Raw genomic sequence first — 21965 nt, 5'->3', positions numbered from 1 at the left:
GAAATTGCTCCCAAGGATGAACCAGACTTTTGGAGGTTTTGGCTGATTTCTTTTGATTTTCCCATGATGTCAAGCAAAGAGGCACTGAGTTTGAAGGTAGCCCTGAAAATACATCCACAGGTACACCTCCAATTCAATCAAATTATATCAATCAGCCGCCTATCAGAAGCTTCTAAAGCCATGACATCATTTTCTGGAATTTTCCAAGCTGTTTAAAGGCCCAGTCAACTTAGTGTATGTAAACGCTGCCCCGGTGGGATTGTGATACGGTGAAGTAAGTGAAATAATCTGTCTGTAAACAATTGTTGGAAAAATGACTTATGTCATGCACAAAGTAGATGTCCTAACCGACTTGCCAAAACTATAGTTTGTTAACAAGAAATTTGTGGAGTGGTTGAAAAACGAGTTTTAATGACTCCAACCTAAGTGTATGTAAACTTCCAACTTCAACTGTAGCTTATTCATAAAGATTTATAAATGCTGTTAAAGATATTTTTGAGCAGTTATTAAAGCTTATGTTGGGCATTATAATGGGGAGTCACTCATAAGGAGTTATAAATGTGCTTGGAATGCATTATGAAGAAGTCCCTCATAGGAACTGTGACCATACATTTTTCTTTGACATACTCTCTAGGCATTACAGCAAAATACGCCTTAGTTGAATAAACATGCTAAGACGGTTGTTATGAATGACACTGTAGCACTCATAAAGATGTAATGAAACGTTAATATTGGATGTGTATTGCTATATGTTGTTATTATCACAACACCATTTCATATTCTATTTCACACTTGTGCTCCAGACCAGAAGACACAAACAGAGACAGTGACAAGAAGAGAAAGAGGAAAGAGACCCCGGTACTGTGATTGATTCATCAAGGCAGTGGAAGCAGGATGTGGGTCCTCATGTCAGCAGCTCTACTTCTCTCTCTGACAGAGAGATCCACATGCGATAGTAAGGTCCCTTTTATCACAACTAATGCTAATGTGATAATCATTAGTAGATGTGGTAGGAGTAGTGGTATGGCAAATATCTCAGTAGACACTATCTAATAAAACATGTTTACGAACAAGTGAAGTAGTATCCAAGTGCTTTCTGTATTACTCATGACTGTATTCATTTCCCTCCATCAGCACTGGCAGCACCACCAAAAGCATCACCCTGGACCATCACTTTCAGTCCAGCAGAAATAACAGCAGAGAAGGGACTATGTGCTGTTATTTCATGTACATTCACTCACCCTGATAACATCAAGCCTACCACTGCAATATGGTTCAAGTGCCCTGCAAGTGGCAAATGTGATCAGGATAAAAACATAATTTTCCACTCTGAAACTCCCTCTAAAGCTCAGAAGGGTTATAAACAGAGAGTGTCTCTGCTGGAGACTGATCTGACAAAGAAGAACTGTAGTGTGATCATCAACGACATCAGAGAGAATGATGCTGGAGAGTATCAATTCAGACTTCATAGTTCATATATATACCCGAAGAAAGTGAACATCGCAGTGAGCGGTACTATGACTATTATTACCAGTTACAGGGACAACCTATTATTGTAGTTAATTGTGTACATTACACACTTGCCAAGTTCCCCCTCAGGTCTCCCTTATTATAAAGTCCTATCATAAGATGACATTACTAGGAAAACTCCCATTCAGAGTCATCACATGCATGCTGCTCTCCTACGGCTGATTATGTGTCACTGCTGTTTTGTACACAGATGTAAAACTCACTTCTGTGTTTGTATTTCCTGCCTCCAGCTCTGACCCAGAAGCCCTCAGTGTTGACTCCTGCTCTGACAGAGGGAGTACCAGCTACTCTGACCTGCACCGCCCCAGGGATGTGCTCTGGAACTCCTCCTAACATCACATGGAGATGGAGAGGAACAGGAGACAACATCACTGAGCACCGAGACAACATCACCATACAGGAGAGAGAGAACCTGACCACTATGACGACAACCCACTTCTCAACGTTGACCTTTACTCCCTCAGCTGAACACCACAATATGATGGTTACGTGTAAAGTAACCTTCAAGAAAAAAATTGAAGAGACAGTAACTTTGAATGTGACATGTGAGTACCACCTATCCTACATTTTACATTAATAAACACCTTATTCCAGAGAATCTTTGAAACCTAAGAATAACCTTGATAATAAGCAAATGATACAGTATGAAGGCTCCACCTGCGGTTGTGTCATGGCTTTGACTTTTCCCCTTTTTAATCATGATCCATTGTTATTAGTCCCTCAACCAACATAGTCTGAATTTAGTGTATGTTTAAAAATACATCTGTACAATTAGAAACTCTTTGCACTTAAAGATGTGAAAGACCCCCAAATAACTGGAAATGAAACGGTGAAGGAGGATGGTACCCTGGATCTGACCTGCAGTGTTGACAGTTACCCTCCATCTGACATCACTTGGAGTAAGAACGGGACAAGTGCCCCACTTCAGAATTACACTGAAAATGCCACTCTCACCATCTCCAATGTGACAAGAGAACATTCTGGGGAGTATGTGTGTACAGTTCAACACCTCAACAGGACTATGACTGCTTCCACTGTTGTCACTGTGATGTGTAAGTACTAACTTGACTGTAATATGCAAACTCATGTCATATTTTATGATCTGGAATTACTCTGGCATGTTTTTAGCATCAATCTATCACTGATATCTCTCTCTTCACTGTCTTTTTCCAGACCTTCCTGTGATTCTTCCTGGCTCTGGGTGTGTGGACCAGGCAGAGGTCATGACCTGTGTGTGTGTCAGTCAGGGGGTTCCCTCACCTCTCATAGTGTGGCCACTTCTGGAGCTCAACACAGAGAGGTGCAGCCTCACTACGTCAGTGTTGGGTTCCTCAGTGAACAGCACAATCAGTCTGCCTGTTGGAAACCACAACAACACCACTGTGGAGTGTGTCAGCAGAAATGTGGTGGGTGTAGTGAGAGAGAAGCTGCAGGTCACACAAAATAAGAGCCAAGAAAAGCAAAGAGGTAAATATGTATGTCAAGTTACTTGGTTAGTGAGTCACAGCTTCCCAATCCCACCCAATGTTTGCAATATTGAGGATGTTCTGTACATTTAGGCTTATGGAAATTAATATTTTCTTCCAGAGGATATGAAGGAATGTGAGCCACTTCTCATTCATAGTTGTTGTTCTCTTTTTAGAGAAGGAATTGGAAGGCATTATAGCTTTGCTGTCGGACCTAAAACTGATTACTGCATTTGTGGTTGGTGCAGCCCTCTCAGCCACCATCTGTTGTATCTTCCTGTGTTTGAAAGGGAAACGTAAAAGGTAAATGCATTCTATTACTGATGTACAGTGTTAACTGTAGTGTTAACTGAGTGTTGTTTTTAAAAATACACTTCAGATTGTCTTTAGAAATTCATATTTACTATCAAGAGAATCAGATATGTTGTCAAATGCACCAACGCCTTGCACCATAATGTAATGGGCGTGCTTGCTAACCCCTCCAAGATACAGTTAGAGAAATGTCATTTGCAATATTTTCCTTAGACAAAAAGAGAGGATCCCAATGTACTCAGACTCCAAAAGCCCTTTCATGAACCTGGAGATGGTGACATGTGAAGACCAACAGGTGCAGTACCAGTTTCTTTCTTTATTCAGCTCTGCAAACATTCAGTTATCAACTCATATTTGCATGTGAATGCTAAGACAGCATAAACAGATCTGGGATCACCAAGCTAACAAAAGACTCCTAACACAGTACTTTCTGTCTTCTACTCCATAGACGGATGCAGGACTGGCTGTGGGGGACGAACAGACCCCTCTGCAGGTGGAGCTGAGCGAGGGAGCTGAAAATGGAGGGCCCCAGACCAGTGGAGCCGTAGGGAAATCTACCACAGGGGGAGAACCAAATGAAGTGGACTACGCCAGTATCAACTACTCCCTGCTGAAGAAGAAGACTCCTGAGGAGGCAGAGAAGAAGACCACCACCACAGAGTCAGACTACGCCAAAATCAAAAGAGAGAAGAAGAATGAGGAGGAAGAAGATGGAAGAGAGGGGAGTGGTGTGAATATGGGGAAGGATGAGGAGAAAGAGAACAGTAAGCCAGCAGCAGAGTCAGATGAGGATACAGCGCTTTACTCCAACGTCAAGGCTATTATGGGTGGTGGTGAGTGACAAAGCAATTTTCGCTAGAAACATGGGGGAAAGGATACAGTATTAGCCATGGGTTCTTATATCATTTTCTGAATCCGGATTGAGTTTTATGATGATACTTAGACTTTTGTTTAACTGAAGCTAGTGTAGTTTTGTTTTACAGCACTGTGTCAGCTGGTACTGTATGTTCCTGGTGGTTGTATAATTTCAATAAGAATATTTTCTAGTTGTACATAGAAGCATGTTTTGGTAATGTTTTTCAAGGAAGTGTCATTTGACTTGTCACCACAAGGAAGGACTGACAAAGATGTGGTTTGGAAAAGGTAAAGACAAGTTGACTTAGATTGTTGACAACATGTAAAGTATATTTCTTCTCCAATGTTTATTGAAAATAAACATATTACATATTACATATTAACATGGAAGTGACATCAGTCAAAATAAGACATGCTATCAAGAATAAGTTAAAACTATCTGAAACGGGCCACCTACGATTCCCCAGTTGGCATCTTTGTGTCATTGTTGCTACTGTAGCTGTCTGGCCATCCAGAATCACAACACATGGCCTTCAGCCCCATTGTAGCGTGTGTATCGTTTGTGACATTATCAGCTCACCACTATCTGAGAATATTTTTCTATTATAGGTGTTCATTATTTCAACATGATTTTATATTGAGGCACAACCTCACTTTTTTCATTTGTTTGTTCTCTGAAATCTGTTCAAAGCATGTATAAATGGTATATTTCTTTTTTTGCTATTTCCAATCTACCATCTCCATTCAACAATAATTACAGGCTACCAATGGTATAAATCAGGAATGGCCAACTTTGATGGGGGTGGGGGCCACAAAAAAATCTGAACTCGTCAGTGGGGCAGCAGTGGCTCGCGGGTCTGCTTAACAACATCCATACCCACACATGTAGTCAGAGCTGGCGGTAACCTTTTGGGGGCCCTAAGAAAAATGTTGTTTCCCCTACCTTGTGAGCACAACATTTTAGGGCCCCACTCTTGACCTCAAAAAAATTATTATTCTACACATTTTGCCATGGGACTTAGAGAAATGATGCAATACATACACATTCTGTCAAGGGGTTCAGAGAAGATTTTGCAATTTTATTACTCATTTCATGCTATTTTACTTATTTTACCATGATTCATACATAAATAGCAAACCATTCAGATAGTATACAACTTAAAAGCATAATGTACTTTTTTCTTTTTTTCAGGCTAGTCCAAATTACATCTATTTCTTGCATATTGCAGCATTATGCTGCGCTATGAGTATTCTACGTTCCGAAATATATAATCCAACAGCAAAGGCGCTACAGAGGGAAATAGTACAAGTATATCACTTGGTCCAAGCTTCCTGCCATCCAGGACCTCTATATTAGGCACGTCATATTAGGCGTTCTCTCTGCTATCACACGGCAAGCGGTACCGGAGTGCCAAGTCTAGGTCCAAACGGCTCTTTAACAGCTTCTACCCCCAAGCCATAACACTGCTGAACAATTAATCAAATGGCCACCCAGACTATTTTCCTTGCCACCACGCTTCTACATCTGCATTGCTTGCGGTTTGGGGTTTTAAGCTGGGTTTCTGTATAGCACCTTGTGAAATCGGCTGATGTAAAAAGGGCTTCATAAATAAATTTGATTGATTGATTTGCATTGACACCATTTATGAACAGAGCAGAACAATATCTCCTAGGTTCTTCCACAATAAATGATATTGAACTAGAGTACATTAATGAAGATTTTTTTTAAATGTATGTAACACAAGGGCAAAAAAAAGTGTGCATTTATCTATATGCCCAAATTGAGAAACAATGCCTAATTTATCATAACCATTACAGATAGATCCTAACTGCTAAATTGCTACATATACACTGAGTGCACAAAACATTAAGAACATCTACTCTTTCCATGACAGACTGACCAGATTAAAGCTATGATCCCTTATTGATGTCACTTGTTATTAAATTCACTTCAATCAGTGTAGATGAAGAGGAGGAGACTGGTTAAAGAATGATTTTTAAGCCTTGAGAGAACTAAGACATGGAGACATACAGCACCTGGGTCACAGGAAGGCCAAAAAGATAAATCAAGGACAACAACCACCCGAGCCATGGCCTGTTCCCCTGCTATCATCCAGAAGGTGAGGTCAGTACAGGTGCATCAAAGCTGGGACCGAGAGTCTGAAAAATAGCTTCTATCTCAAGGACATCAGTCTGTTAAATAGCCATCACAAGCCGGGTAATAACCGGCTACTCAACTCTGCACCTCCACCCTGCACCTCAACCCTGCACCTCAACCCTGCACCTCCACCCTGCACCTCAAACCTGCACCTCCACCCTGCACCTCAATCCTGCACCTCCACCCTGCACCTCAACCATGCACCTCCACCCTGCACCTCCACCCTGCACCTCAACCCTGCACCTCAACTCTGCACCTCAACCCTGCACCTCAACCCTGCACCTCCACCCTGCACCTCCACCCTGCACCTCCACCCTGCACCTCAACTCTGCACCTCAACCCTGCACCTCAACTCTGCACCTCAACTCTGCACCTCCACCCTGCACCTCCAGCCTGCACCTCAACCCTGCACCTCAACCCTGCACCTCCACCCTGCACCTCCACCTTGCACCTCAACCCTGCACCTCAACCCTGCACACAGACATGAAATCTCTGGCCACTTTAAATAATGGAACACTAGTCACTTTAATAAATGTTTACATACTACTTTACTCATCTCATATGTATATAATGTATTATATTCTACTGTATTTAGTCAATGCCACTCCGACATTGTTAGTCCTAGTATTTTATATATTTCTTTATTCCCTTCTTTTACTTTTAGATGTCTGTATTCTTGTGAGTTGCTATATACTATTGAACTGATGTAGCTAGGAACACAAGCATTTCGCTACACTCGCAGTAACGTCGGCTTGGTATGTCTATGTGACGAATAACATTGTATTTTAATTGATAGGCGCATACAGACAGCTTGGCTACACTGTAACCGAAGCAGCCACAGTGCGCTCAGCCAGGACTGTGACTTTTCCAACTGAATGAACACATCTTAACATGTAATGTGATTGAACTGATTGATGCTGGTTAAATAGATGATAAAATGCAGAACAGTGTCAAATGCCTGTAAACAGCTCGGGGGGGACAAATATTTCACATACAGTATTTAAATCAGGCAAAGTGACAAGACAACATTTTCTTGTGGTGAACGCCTCTCACATGACATGTAACAACACCCTGAGTGCATCGAACATGAAACAACAAAACAAATGTAACAGCACAACAAAATAGATAAGCAACTATCTTTTGCAGGTGCCTTTTCATTTTAAACACCAGTGCTGAAACCAGTGCTTTCTAAAAGCCAATTTGTGCTTGATCTGAAAATGTGGTGGGAGGCTTCATATGGAGGGTGTGACACCATTGCGGAACCCCTGAGGCATGCAGAGACCAAATTCGAGCTCCATACCGCATTGCTGTGTGCCTCCCACATTTTGTAACAATGCAGAGGGCGCCATATAGCTCCGCATTGACATGATTGGCTGACAGTAGGTGGTGGTGGGAGGTCCTGTATAAACACAAACTCACTTCCTTGACAACTTCCTTCACAACAGCTATGCAAGAAGTATACAGTGTATTCGGAAAGTATTCAGACCCCTTGACCTTTTCCACATTTTGTTATGTTACAGCCTTATTCTAATATGGATTCAATTTTTATTCTTTTCCCCCCATCCATCTACAGACATTACCCTATAATGACAAAGCAAAAAGAGGTTTTTAGAAACGTTTGCAAATGTATTAAACATAAAAATCTGAAATATGACATTTACATACAGTTGAAGTTGGAAGTTTACATACACTTATGTTGGAATCATTAAAACTCGTTTTTCAACTACTCCACAAATGTCTTGATAACAAACTATAGTTTTGGAAAGTCGGTTAGGAAATGTACTTTGTGCATGAAACAAGTAATTCTTTCACAGATTATTTCACTGTATCACAATTCCAGTGGGTCAGACGTTTGCATACACTAAGTTGACTGTGCCTTTAAACAGCTTGGAACATTCCAGAAAATTATGTCATGGCTTTAGAAGCTTCTGATAGGCTGATTGACATCATTTGAGTCAATTTGACGTATACCTGTGGATGTATTTCAAGGCCTTCCTTCAAACTCAGTGCCTCTTTGCTTGACATCATGGGAAAATCAAAAGATATCAGCCAAGACCTCAGAAAAAGTCTGGTTCATTCTTGGGAGCAATTTCCAAATGCCTGAAGGTACCACGTCCATCTGTACAAACAATAGTACGCAAGTATAAACACCATGGACCCAAGCAGCCGTCATACCGCTCAGGAAGGAAACGTGTTCTGTCTCCTAGAGATGAATGTACTTTGGAGCAAAGGACCTTGTGAAGATGCTGGAGGAAACAGGTACAAAAGTATAAATATCCACAGTACAATTAGTCCTATATCGACATAACCTGAAAGGCTGCTCAGCAAGGAAGAAACCACTGATCCAAAACCTCCATAAAAAAAACATAATACGGTTTGCAACTGCACATGGGGACAAAGTTCGTACTTTTTGGAGAAATGTCCTCTGGTCTATATTTTTGAAACAAAAATATATGACCATCATTATGTTTGGAGGAAAAGGGGGGCTTGCAAGCCGAAGAACACCATCCCAACCGTGAAGCACACGGGTGGCAGCATCATGTTGTGGGGGTGCTTTGCTGCAAGGGGGGCTGATGCACTTCACAAAATAGATGGCGTCATGAGGAAGGAAAATTATGTGGTTATATTGAAGCAACATCTCAAGACATCAGTCGGGATGTTAAAGCTTGGTCGCAAATGGGTCCTTCCAAGTGGACAATTACCCCAAGCATACTTCCAAAGTTGTGGCAAAATGGCTTAAGGACAACAAAGGCAAGGTATTGGATTGGCCATCACAAGCCCTGACCTCAATCCTATAGAAAACTGAAAAAGTGTGTGCAAGCAAGGAGGCCTACAAACCTGACTCAGTTACACCAGTTCTGTCAGGAGGAATGGGCCAAAATTCACCCAACTTATTGTGGGAAGCTTGTGGAAGGCTACCCGAAAGGTTTGACCCAAGTTAAACAATTTAAAGGCAATGCTACAAAGTACTAATTTAGTGTATGTAAACTGCTGACCCACTGGGAATGTGAGGAAATAAATAAAAGCTGAAATAAATAATTCTCTGCTATAATTCTATTATTTCACATTCTTAACATAAAGTGGTGATCCTAACTGACCTAAGACAGGGCATTTTTACTATGATTAAATGCCAGGAATTGTGAAAAACTGAGTTTAAATGTATTTGGCTAAGGTGTATGTAAGATTCCGACTTCAACTGTAAGTATTCTGACCCTATACTCACTACTTTGTTGAAGCACCTTTGGCAGCGATTACAGCCTCAAGTCTTCTTGGGTATGACTCTACAAGCTTGGCACACCTAAATCTAGGGAGTTTCTTCCATTCTTCTCTGCAGATCCTCTCAATCTCTGTCAGGTTGGATGGGGAGTATCACTGCACAGCTATTATCAGGTCTCACCAGAGATTTTCGAACGGGTTCAAATCCGGCCTCTGGCTGGACCACTCAAGGACATTTAGAAACTTGTCCCAAAGCCACTCCTGCTTTGTCTTGGCTGTGTGCTTAGGGTCGTTTTCCTGTTGGAAGGTGAACCTTCGCCACAGTCTGAGGTCCTGAGCTCTCCGGAGCAGGTTTTCATCAAGGATCTCTGTACTTCTCTCCGTTCATCTTTCCCTCGATTATGACTAGTTTCCCAGTCCCTGCCACTGAACAACATCCCCACAGCATGATGCTGCCACCACCATGCTTCACCGTTGGGATAGTGTCAGGTTTCCTCCTGAAGTGACACTTAACATTCAGGCCAAATAGTTCATTCTTGGTTTCATCAGACCAGAGAATGTTGTTTCTGATGGTGTGAGAGTCCTTTAGGATCCTTTTGGCAAACTCTAAGCTGGCAGGTCATGTGCCTTTTACTGAGGAGTGGCTTCCATCTGGACATTTTACCATGAAGGCCTGATTGGTGGAGTGCTGCAGAGATGGTTGTCCTACTGGAAGGTTCTCCCATCTCCACAGAGGAACTCTGGAGCTCTGTCAGAGTGACCATCGGGTTCTTGGTCACCTCCCTGACCAAGGCCCTTCTCCCCCGTTTTGGCTGGGCGACCAGCTCTAGGAAGAGGTCTTGGGGGTTCCAAACGTCTTCCATTTAAGAATGCCAGAGGCCATTGTGTTCTTGAGGACCTTCAATGCTGCAGAAATGTTTTGGTACCCTTCCCCAGATCTGTACCTCGACATAATCTTATATCGGAGCTCTACGGACAATTCCTTCAACCTCATGGCTTGGTTTTTGCTCTGACATGCACCGTCTACTGTGGGAGGTTATATAGACAGGTGTGCACCTTTCCAAATTGTGTCTGATCAATTTAATTTACCACAGGTGGACTCCAATGAAGTTGTAGAAACATCTCAAGAATGATCAATGGAAACAGGATGCACCTGAGCTCAATTTCAAGTCTCATAGCAAAGGGTCTGAATACCTAAGTAAACACAATGTATTTCTGTTTTTTTTTAATTACATTTGGAAACATTTCTAAAAAACAGTTCTGGCTTTGTTATTATTGGGTATTCTGTGTAGATTGATGAGGATTTTTTTAAATCAATTTTTGAGTACGGCTTTAACGTAACTAAATGTGGAAAGAGTCAAGGGGTCTGAATAATTTCCAAATGCACTTTAAATGCCCTGACTTCTGCAGAGGCCATATCGCAGTAGATGCCAGATTGACCATGAAAAGCCTTTTAAGGCACTGAACCAAAACATTAGCTGTGCCTGAGCAATGTAGAAAAAGGTGCATCAGATGACCTGGCCTCCACAATCCCCCAACTTCATTCAAATTGAGATGGTTTGGGATGAGTCGGACCACAGGGCTAAGCCAAAAGCAGCTCAGTATATGTGGGAACTCCTTCAAAACTGTTGGGAAAGTAATCCAGGTGAAGCTGGTTGAGAGAATGCCAAGAGTGTGCAAAGCTATCATAAAGGCAAAGGGTAGCTATTTGAAGAATCTGAAATATACAATATATTTTGATTTGTTTAACACTTTTTTGGGTTACTATATGATTGCATAGGTGTTATTTCATGGTATTGATGTCTTCACTATTATTCTACATGATAGAAAATAGTAAAACATTAAGAAAAACTCTGTAATGAGTAGGTGTTCTAAACCTTTTGACCAGTAGTGTATGTTTTTGTACCCCTTTAAACTAGAAAATATCATGATCCATTGGGTATTTTGATATTTTCAGTGATTAGTAATGTACACCCCTGTGGTCTCAAGATTAATGGTTTTGCCCACTTGAAAGTTTTGCAATTGAAATGCAAAAAAACAAAAACGATTTGACCTCTACTTTTCCAAACCACATCTTTGTCAGTCCTTCCCCATGGTGAAAAAACAGAAACGTTGCAAAAGTAAAATGACACTTCCTTAAAAAACATTACAAAAACACCTTCCAAACTTGCCTCATTGTACAACAAGTAAAAAATTGTATTGAAAATGTACAACCACCAGGCACATACAGTACCAGCTGACACAGGGCTGTAAAATAGAGCATTTACCAAAACTATTAAGAGGCGTGAGGATAACTGTTAATAAAGTAATGGAGAACTGTAATTGGAGGGGGTATTTCTACCTTACTGTTTAGGAGATGTGTTGAGAAAAAAGATTTTCGACCAAAACATCTTCTGTTGTTTTCTTCCTTTATTTTAGCTTGGAATCAAAGAAAGACGGCTTTTTTGTAGATGGGATGAACTTGGGCTTTTAGACTATCAGTGGCCACCACTGGATGGAAGACGTTTAAGGATTTAGTCATCAGGCCATCAGACATTTAGATCATCCAAAGACAAGGAATATCCAGCTAACTTAGACATGTTGCAAAGAAAATATACCACAATAAATGTCCATGTTGAGGCCTTAGTCATGTTTTAATCTGAACATACTTTTTTTCTAATAGCAGCAACACATACTGTATTTTAGGGATTATAGTTCAAATGCAATTACTTGGGAGAAGTAAAACCCCACATATATAAATATAGTATGGTTGGTTGCACTTAAACAAAGTCTTAAAATGTGAAAAGAAACTTAACTGAGGCCGACAGAGTGTTGTAAAAGCCTTGGTCAAACTCAGTAAGGCTAACTATCAGATCTTAAAGTAAAACACATCATGAGCTGAAGACCAAGGCATCATTTTATAAACTTCTTTTAGCTAGGCAAGTCAGTTAAGAACAAATTCTTATTTACAATGATGGCCTACCGGGGAACAGTGCCTTGTTCAGGGGCAGAACCTTGGCAGCTCGGGGATTTGATCCAGCAACCTTTTGGTTACTGCCCCAATACTCTAACCACTAGGCTACCTGCTGCCCCAAAACATGTGGCATAATGGATTTTACAGTAATGCTGTTTTCACAGAAATTGCAGTTAGATCTCTTTATGTACAGTACCGGTCAATTATGTTGATTTATGACTACATGCACATTTGCTGTATAACTACACAAAATGACACTATTACTGGTTTTGAATAAGTAACAAATTATAGTAATACTTCAGAATTTATCTGAATATATAAGCTATGGGATTGTAGTGTTGGTTGATTGGTATGGATTGATGGGTTGGTTGATGGGCTTGGGTTGATTATGGTCTATATACAGTCCAGTATGGCTGGGTGGTATGCAGTACAGAGGGACTTCCTGGATGCAGCATCAGGTTAGAGGGAGGAGTAACAGACTGGGGACATGGAGTGACAGTTCACACTCATCAGAGACTCACACATGGCTCACAGTCAACAAGAAGAGAGAGGTAATGTGCTGATTCAGTCTTATTCTTTGCATGGCAAATATGTTTGTTTTTTAAGTGCTTGGAAAAAATTGAGAACTGGACATTACTTATGTAACTAAACTAGTAACTCCTTAGTCTTTGGTAGAAACAATTGGCACTTTGTTTGTTACAATACCTCCCCACGTGACTTAAAATGTAATTACTCTGTTACCATGCAGTTTCAAAATAAGTTCCAGACAATTATGGTAAAAACGAGGTGAGAAGGTTGTGACAATCATAAACGTGTCATGAAACGTTCATGTCAGTTGTTAGGAATGCCTATGTATTCTCCCTACACAGCTGGCAACGGGATGTGTAGATATTATCATACTGAAGAACAAGAAGGCCCGCACACGGTTGATGCTCTCAATTCACTGCTTTACTGACAACATTTCGATCCGAAACGGATCTTCGTCAGGTCAAACAAACTGAGTACTCACTTCCCAAAATATACACATTTCATCTTCCATGACCATTATGCACATGACGCGTGTAGGCGTGGTAACAATAAAACATGTGGCACAAGCAATCATAATTAATCTGAGAGGTACATATGGTCATAAAGGATTATATACATACAAATGGATTCAAGTTCAAAATCTTAGCAACAGTAGTAAAAAGATTGTTGAAAACGTTTGGAATGCCCGCACATATGACTATTACGAGCAGGAGGTGAGGTGGCCGTAGGTATAATTCCAGTGACCTATTTCAAAAACAATTAGTGCATCTCTAATAATTTGATATCGATGAGATGGGCAGATATAGTAGTTACAGAATCTAATATATACAGTATGTACAAAGTAACTAGGAGACCAGGAAGCCAAGACAAATCAAAGTGACATACAGTATGTAAGAAAGGGTCTGATATCAAACTCTTGGTTCAGACCTTTAGGAGACGTGGTGCACAAACAGTGATTCCAATACAATTCTCTTCTCAATAATAGATTATGAGTCTTAACATGTTCGATACCAATGTATCTCAGAGAGCAAATGTTGTGACGAGCCTCCATGAAATGTGCATCCACAGGGTTTCTCTGGTCAAGGGTCCTGATATTACTCCTGTGTTCTGCTATTCATGTTTCAGAGCGCGTCTCGTTTTTCCTGCATAGCATAGACCACAAATACACTTGATCAAGCTTCTCACATTTTTTTTTTTGTGGAACGTGTAATGATGTCCTTAATCTTGATGGCCTTGCCCGTGATATGGGGATTGAACATTGTGCATTTGTTCGTAAAGTTACACTGGGTACATCGACCACATCTGTAATTACCATCCGGCAGATTGTCTCGGAAGATGCTACGTGGCACCAGTGGAAGATCAGACCTCACCACCATTTGACTGATGTTGGGGGCCCCTCTGAAGATGACCCGCGTGTCAGGATTTGGCCAGGGTTGTTCCGGGTTTTTGTCAGTAGATGTCCCCATTGTGCTTTTTGTCCCTGTGTTTTTCCCTTGATCCCCATTATTGTTTGCACCTGTGTCTCGTTTTCCCTGATTGTATTTAAACCCTTTGTTTCCCTCAGTTCTGTGCTCTGTGTTTGTATGTTAGCACCCTGCCCTAGTGTTCTGTGTGCTCTTGTCGATTCCGGGTGACGTTCTTGTGGTATTCTGTTTTTTTTGTTTTTGTTTATTTTTGGTGAGTTTCTTTTGAGTTCTTTTGTGTTTTACCTACCACCTTTTGGATTTGCCATTTTTGTATTTTAGGATTTTTTCTTTATTAAATTCACCGTCTTAAGTACTGCTGTGTCTGCCTCATCTTCTGGGTTCTGCTGTCTATTCGTGGCTCAGTTGGTTAAGTGACTGTTTCTCACTCCGGAGACCCAGGTTCGAAACCGGGTCCTGACAGAAACACAGAGCCAAATATGAACCCAGAGGCAGCCAGTTCCCAGGACCTTTTTGCCACGCTGTCCCACCACCAGGAGACTGTCCAACGCCACGAAGCCGCCCTGGTTCAGCAAGAGGCCTTAATGGCTAGACATTCTCATCTTCTGTCGGAGATGCTGACTTCCATTAAGCAAATATCTGATCGACTTACCCCGGCAACAGTTCCCGTCCCAGTACCTCAAGTTCACGTACCCATGGCAGTTAACCCCCTGGCTGAACCTCGTCTTCCACCTCCCCAACGGTTCTCAGGTGATCCAAGTGCTTGTAAAGGGTTTCTCACTCAATGTTCTCTCTCCTTTGAGCTGCAACCCTCGTCGTTTCCCACCGACCGGTCTAAGATCGCATATATCATCACCCTGCTGTCGGAAAAAGCCCTGGCCTGGGCTACTGCTGTGTGGGATGCCCATAGTTCCTGCTGTGCCAGCTACTCTGCCTTTGCTGAGGAATTCAAACGAGTGTTTCAAGGCCCAAGCAGTGGTTCTGACTCAGCCAAACAGCTCCTGACTCTCCATCAAGGTTGGCGCAGCGTGACGGACTATGCCATCCAGTTCCGCACGGTGGCAGCAGCGAGTGGCTGGAACAACGAGGCGCTCACGGTGTGCTTTCTGAAAGGCCTTTCCGACACTATCCAAGATGAACTGGCCACTCGGGAACCACCGGACAATCTCGAGTCCCTGATCAAGTTGGCCTCACGCATTGACCAGCGTCTGAGAGAGAGAGAACTCAACCGTAGACCTCTAGCTCCTATCAGTCCCAGCTCCGAGTCCCCACCTTTATCATCACTGGCTCCACCGGAACCCATGCAGATCGGACGCATCTCCCAGGCTGAGAGAGACCGCCGGATGAGGGAGCGACGCTGTCTATATTGCGGCAAACCGGGCCATTTCCGTTCCACGTGTCCCGGGCTCCAGGGAAACGCTCTGTCCCGTACAGACCGGGGAGAACTGTAACGGGAAACATAACCTCCTCCCATCCGTCCAACTCCCGTCTGCTCATTCCAGTCACCCTCTCCTGGGACAACCACAAGCTTCACCTTCAAGCCTTGGTAGACTCTGGAGCCGCAGGTAACTTCATGGATGGTGTCTGGGCGAAGGAGAATGGCGTTCCCTCTGAACTTCTAAGTGACCCCATGAGGGTTACTACATTGGATGGAAGCCCTTTGGGATCTGGACTTGTCACTCATGTCACTACCTCCTTGAGACTTTCAGTTTCACAACACCAGGAATTGATGAACTTTCATTTGATCTCCTGTTCCGAGTTCCCTCTCGTCCTTGGATACCCCTGGCTTCACAGCCATAACCCTCACATCGACTGGTCTGTGGGCACTATCAAGCAGTGGGGTCCTACGTGCCAAGCTACTTGTATTTTCCAGAATTCCCGAGTTCTACTCCCGAGTCTTTAGAATCCATCGACCTGACCCGAGTTCCTGAGTGTTACCATGACCTCAAACTGGTGTTTAGCAAACAGAGGGCCACCATGCTACCACCCCATAGATCTTACGATTGCCCCATCGACCTGTTTCCGGGCACTTGCCCCCCCAGGGGTCGGATCTTTTCCCTATCTCCACCCGAACGAGCTGCTATGGATACCTACATCAAGGACTCTCTGGAAGCAGGCCTCATGCGTCCATCAACCTCCCCGGCGGGAGCAGGGTTTTTCTTTGTGGCCAAGAAAGACGGTGGGTTACGTCCTTGCATCGACTACCGGGGACTCAATGACATAACCGTCCGTAACCGTTACCCGCTAAGGTAGGGTAGGGGCGGTAGCGGATTGGCCCACCCCCAAATCCGTTAAGGATGTTCAGCGTTTCCTGGGCTTCACAAACTTTTACCGCAAGTTCATCAAGAACTTCAGTTTGGTGGCAGCTCCTCTCTCAGCTTTAACCAAAGGTGGCAATGCAAGGTTTTTTTGGGGAAGAGAAGCTGAGACGGCCTTCCAAGGACTCAAGCAGCGCATCCTCTCTGCTCCCATCCTGATACTACCGACTACGGATGAACCATTTGTGGTGGAGGTAGACGCATCAGAGGTTGGTGTTGGAGCTGTCCTGTCTCAGAGGGGTGAAGACAAGAAGCTTCATCCGTGCGCTTTCTTCTCACACCGGCTTACCCCGACTGAGAGGAACTACGATGTGGGGGATCGTGAACTCCTAGCGGTTAAGATGGCATTGAAGGAATGGAGACACTGGCTCGAGGGGGCTTCTCACCCGTTTCAAGTGCTTACGGACCACAAAAATCTGGAGTATATCCAGCAGGCGAAGCGATTGAACTCTAGACAAGCTAGATGGTCTCTTTTCTTCAATCGATTCCAGTTTATCCTCACCTATCGGCCCGGGTCGAAGAATCTCAAACCGGATGCCCTGTCCCGAGTCTACGCTCCTGCCATTCGAGATGACACGGACATGCCTGTCCTTCCTGCTGCTAAGATTGTGGCTCCGATCTCGTGGCAAGTTGAGGATACCGTGAGACGTGCTCAAGCTAGCGAACCGGACCCTAAAGGAGGCCCTGCCAATCGGTTGTTTGTCCCCAAGGCAGTGAGGACTCAGGTCCTTCTGTGGGGACACTCCTCTCGCCTCACCTGTCATCCGGGCGTAGGTCGCACCTTGGAGTTCATCCAGCGTAAGTTCTGGTGGCCTACCATAAGAGAAGACGTTGCCACTTTCGTCAATGCCTGCCCCGTGTGCTGCCAGGGCAAATCTTCTCACCTCCGCCCTCAAGGACTCCTTCATCCTTTACCTGTTCCCCACAGACCCTGGTCCCATATCTCATTGGACTTTATTACTGGACTTCCTCCATCCCATGGCAATACTACTATCCTAGTCATAATCGACAGGTTTTCAAAGGCGACCAGGTTCGTCCCTCTGACTAAGTTACCTTCTGCCAAGGAAACGGCTGAGTTGGTAATTAATCATGTGTTCCGAGTCTTCGGCATTCCTCAAGATGTGGTTTCTGACAGAGGTCCCCAGTTCGCCTCAAGGTTTTGGAAGGCCTTCTGCCAACTCATGGGGGCTTCTGCCAGTCTATCTTCAGGGTATCATCCGGAGTCCAACGGCCAAACAGAGAGGATGAATCAAGAGCTGGAAACCACCCTCCGATGTATGACTCGTGACAACCCGTCCACATGGTCATCCTTTATTGTTTGGGCCGAATACGCGCACAACACCTTGCGCTCCTCCTCCACTGGTATGTCCCCGCACGAGTGTCAGTTTGGCTATGCTCCTCCATTGTTCCCGGACCAGGAGGCAGAAGTCAGAGTGCCTTCAGCCTTGAGGTTCGTCAGACGCTGTCGGCTTATGTGGAGGAAGACTCGTCTTAATCTGATGCGTTCCTCACAGAGGTATCAACAACAAGCCAACAGACGTCGCCGTCCCGGGCCTACCCTGCGCCCCGGCCAGAGAGTCTGGCTTTTCACAAGAGACTTACCTCTACGGGTGGAGTCTCGCAAGCTGTCCCAAAAATACATCGGTCCCTTCAAGGTTGCCAGGAGAGTTAACCCAGTTTCTTATCGCCTACACTTACCCAGATCCCTTAAGATTAATCCCACATTTCATGTGTCATTGTTAAAACCTGTTGTTTTTTCTCCCCTTGTCCCGGCAGACAGACCTCCCCTCCGCCTCGTGTCATTGGAGGCCAGCCGGCTTATACCGTCCACCGGATACTGGATTCCCGCCGGGTGCAGCGGTCCTGGCAGTATCTGGTGGACTGGGAAGGCTACGGTCCTGAGGAGCGCTCCTGGGTTCCTGCCAAAGACATCCTGGACCCTGACCTCATTCGTCAGTTCAGGGTCCTCCACCCTGAGAGAGCTGGTAGGAACGTCAGGAGCCGTTCCTAGGGGGGGGATTCTGTCAGGATTTGGCCAGGGTTGTTCCGGGTTTTTGTCAGTAGATGTCCCCATTGTGCTTTTTGTCCCTGTGTTTTTCCCTTGATCCCCATTATTGTTTGCACCTGTGTCTCGTTTCCCCTGATTGTATTTAAACCCTTTGTTGTGAGTGACACCGCGGAGGTTCTTTAACCTTTTTTCCAGTTGTGGATCAGTGCTTAAGATGTGCCAGGGCTTTTTTAATGATGTGGTCAAACTGTTTACCAAGTGGAGAGTATTGAAGGAAGCATTTAACACGTTGGTCAGGAGCGTGGAGAGGTTTTGGCATGAGGCTGTCATCCTTGGTCATATTTTTTTAACGTTCCCCTGCATCATGCAGCCATTCCTCTGGGTAACCCTGCTGTCTGAAACGCTCATCCAGACAGTCGGCTTGCTTGTCATAGTCCCTCTGTGTACTACAAATCCTGCGTATGCGACTGTATTGGCTGATGGGGAGGCTCTTTTTTAGGGGTCTAAGGTTGGAAGCTGTCTCCGGGTAACAAGGAATTCCTGTCCGTAGGCTTCCTGTTTAGGTCGGTGCTGAAGCCCTCCTCCTCTTTATCAAAATGTCAAGAAAACTTGTTTCGTGCATCAAGGGTGAGAGTGAATTTCAAATGTTCAGTGCGTGTACAACGCTATTTATCAGGTTATTCTGTGTTATTCTCTTTCTGTGCTCCAGACCAGTGGACACAGACAAGGGAAACAGATAAAGAGGTGAAAGAGGACAGACCCTGGTGTTGTGGTTGATTCATTGAGGCAGTGGAGACAGGATGTGGGTCCTCATTTTGGCAGCTCTACTCTTCTCTCTGGCAGAGAGAGCAACATGTCGAAGTAGGGTTCCTTTCATCATTAAAGTATTGTTAATATTGAAATCATTAGTAGATGTATAGATGTGGTAATCGTAGTGGTACAGTATGGTAATTAAAACCCCAAAACTTTTTAACCTCAACTGATTCTGTATCATCAAAAATGTAATGAACAAGTGAAATACTTTCTGTATTACTCATGACTGTATTCATTTCCCTCCATCAGCACTGGCAGCACCACCAAAAGCATCACCCTGGACCATCACCTTCAGTCCAGCAGAAATAACAGCAGAGAAGGGACTATGTGCTGTTATTTCATGTACTTTCACTCACCCTGATAACATCAAGCCTACCGCTGCAATATGGTTCAAGTGCCATGCAAGTGACAGACGTGATAAGGATAAAAGCATAATTTTCCACTCTGAAACTCCCTCTAAAGTTCAGAAGGGTTATAAACAGAGAGTGTCTCTGCTGGAGACTGATCTGACAAAGAAAAACTGTAGTGTGATCATCAACGACATCAGAGAGAATGATGCTGGAGAGTATCAATTCAGACTTCCAAGTTCATATACATACCTGAAGAAAGTGAACATCACAGTGAGCGGTACTATGACTATTATTACCAGTTACAGGGACAACCTATTATTGTAGTTAATTGTATACAGTACACACTTGCCAAGTTCCCCCTCAGGTCAGGGTTAGGGTTGCTGTTTTGTACACAGATGTAAAACTCACTTCTGTATTTGTATTTCCTGCCTCCAGCTCTGACCCAGAAGCCCTCAGTGTTGACTCCTGCTCTGACAGAGGGAGAACCAGCTACTCTGACCTGCACCGCCCCGGGGATGTGCTCTGGAACTCCTCCTAACATCACATGGACATGGAGAGGAACAGGAGACAACATCACTGAGCTCAGAGACAACATCACCATACAGGAGAGAGAGAACCTGACCACTGTGACGACAACCCACTTCTCAACGTTGACCTTCACCCCTTCAGCTAAGCATCACGGCACCAACGTCACATGTCTGGTGACATTCAATGGCTGCATCACCACTAAGAAGACACTGACAATGAATGTGGCACGTAGGTAGTGTACATTATCTGACCTCCCGTTGTGCTGCAACACTTCCATTTCATGAACACCATTTGTATGTACTGTTCTTTGTTTTCTAGATGTGAAGGAACCCAAGATCTCTGGCTATAACACAGTGAGAGAGGGTGATACCCTGAATCTGACCTGCAGTGATGCCAGCTACCCACCATCATCATCTAACATCACCTGGAGTAAGAAGGGGACAACAACTTTGGAACGGAATAACTCTGGACAGGCCACTCTCATCATCTCTAACATGACAAGAGAACATGCTGGGGAGTATGTGTGTACAGCTCAACACCACAGTGGATCTCTGACGGCTTCCACTGTTGTCACTGTGATGTGTGAGTGCAAGCAGCACTGTACAGACAGATTGAAAATGGCTTGTGACATGCTGTTACCTTTAAATTGCCTATGGTTTATCTCCCCTCTCATGACCTGTGTGTGTGTGTGTGTGTGTGTGTGACTCAGGGAGTTCCTTACCCTTTATAAGATGGTTAACACTAAAAGAGTACAGTTTTACTACATCAGTGTTGATGTTCTCAGTGAACAGCACCATCAGCCTGCCTGTCAGAAACCACACCAATACCACTATGGAGTGTGTCAGCAGAAATGAAGCGGGCAGAGTGAGAGAGGAGCAAGTCACCCAAATAGAAAAACAAGAAGGTAAAGATACAAGTTAACACACTTTGTTAGAGAGCCACAGCTTCCCAATATCAATGCAACATAGAGGATTTGCACGCTTGGATTGAGAAAAGGTGTGAGCCACTTCTAAAATCCAACGCGTTGTTCTCTTTATAGAGGATGTGTCTAAAGACATCATGGCTTTGCTGTCGGACCTAAAACTGATTACTGCATTTGTGGTTGGTGCAGCCCTCTCAGCCACCATCTGTTGTATCTTCCTGTGTTTGAAAGGGAAACGTAAAAGGTACATGTATTCTATTACTGATGTACAGTCGCTATTGACTGAATATGTTATTTTAAAAATCAATTGTAAATTGTCTCACTGATTTATTTATATTTATTATCAAGAACATCAGATTTCATGTCAAAAGTACCAATGCCTTGCACCATATTGTAATGGAAGTGCTTGTTAACCCCTCCAAAATACAGTGATTGAGACATTTCATTTGAACTCTTTTCCTTAGACGCAAAGAGAGGATCCCAAAGGACTCAGACTCCAAAAGCCCTTTCATGAACCTGGAGATGGTGACATTTGAAGACCAACAGGTGCAGTAACAGTTCCTTTATTTATTCAGCTTTACCAA

At 43.7% G+C, this 21965-nt stretch overlaps 1 protein-coding gene across 1 annotated transcript in view; it reads left to right on the top strand.

The window, feature by feature from the left end:
• The window catches only part of LOC135519670 (uncharacterized), a 30281-nt gene that overhangs the window by 6970 nt on the left and 1346 nt on the right, over window positions 1–21965 (top strand). Inside the window, exons 2-16 of the mRNA XM_064944908.1 lie at window positions 804–955; window positions 1135–1512; window positions 1761–2075; window positions 2325–2582; window positions 2704–2997; window positions 3173–3299; window positions 3522–3603; window positions 3757–4146; window positions 12990–13041; window positions 19831–20208; window positions 20367–20687; window positions 20778–21041; window positions 21169–21363; window positions 21499–21625; window positions 21846–21927. Of these exons, the coding sequence (XP_064800980.1) occupies window positions 895–955; window positions 1135–1512; window positions 1761–2075; window positions 2325–2582; window positions 2704–2997; window positions 3173–3299; window positions 3522–3603; window positions 3757–4146; window positions 12990–13041; window positions 19831–20208; window positions 20367–20687; window positions 20778–21041; window positions 21169–21363; window positions 21499–21625; window positions 21846–21927 (3324 nt within the window). The 5' untranslated portion in view covers window positions 804–894. The remainder of the gene's footprint in view (window positions 1–803; window positions 956–1134; window positions 1513–1760; window positions 2076–2324; window positions 2583–2703; window positions 2998–3172; window positions 3300–3521; window positions 3604–3756; window positions 4147–12989; window positions 13042–19830; window positions 20209–20366; window positions 20688–20777; window positions 21042–21168; window positions 21364–21498; window positions 21626–21845; window positions 21928–21965) is intronic.

The sequence above is a fragment of the Oncorhynchus masou genome, chromosome 29 (genome assembly GCF_036934945.1).
Source record: "Oncorhynchus masou masou isolate Uvic2021 chromosome 29, UVic_Omas_1.1, whole genome shotgun sequence".
NCBI lineage: Eukaryota > Metazoa > Chordata > Actinopteri > Salmoniformes > Salmonidae > Oncorhynchus > Oncorhynchus masou.
The sequence above is the reverse complement of the archived record's forward strand: the minus strand, read 5'-3'. Positions and strand labels throughout refer to the sequence as shown.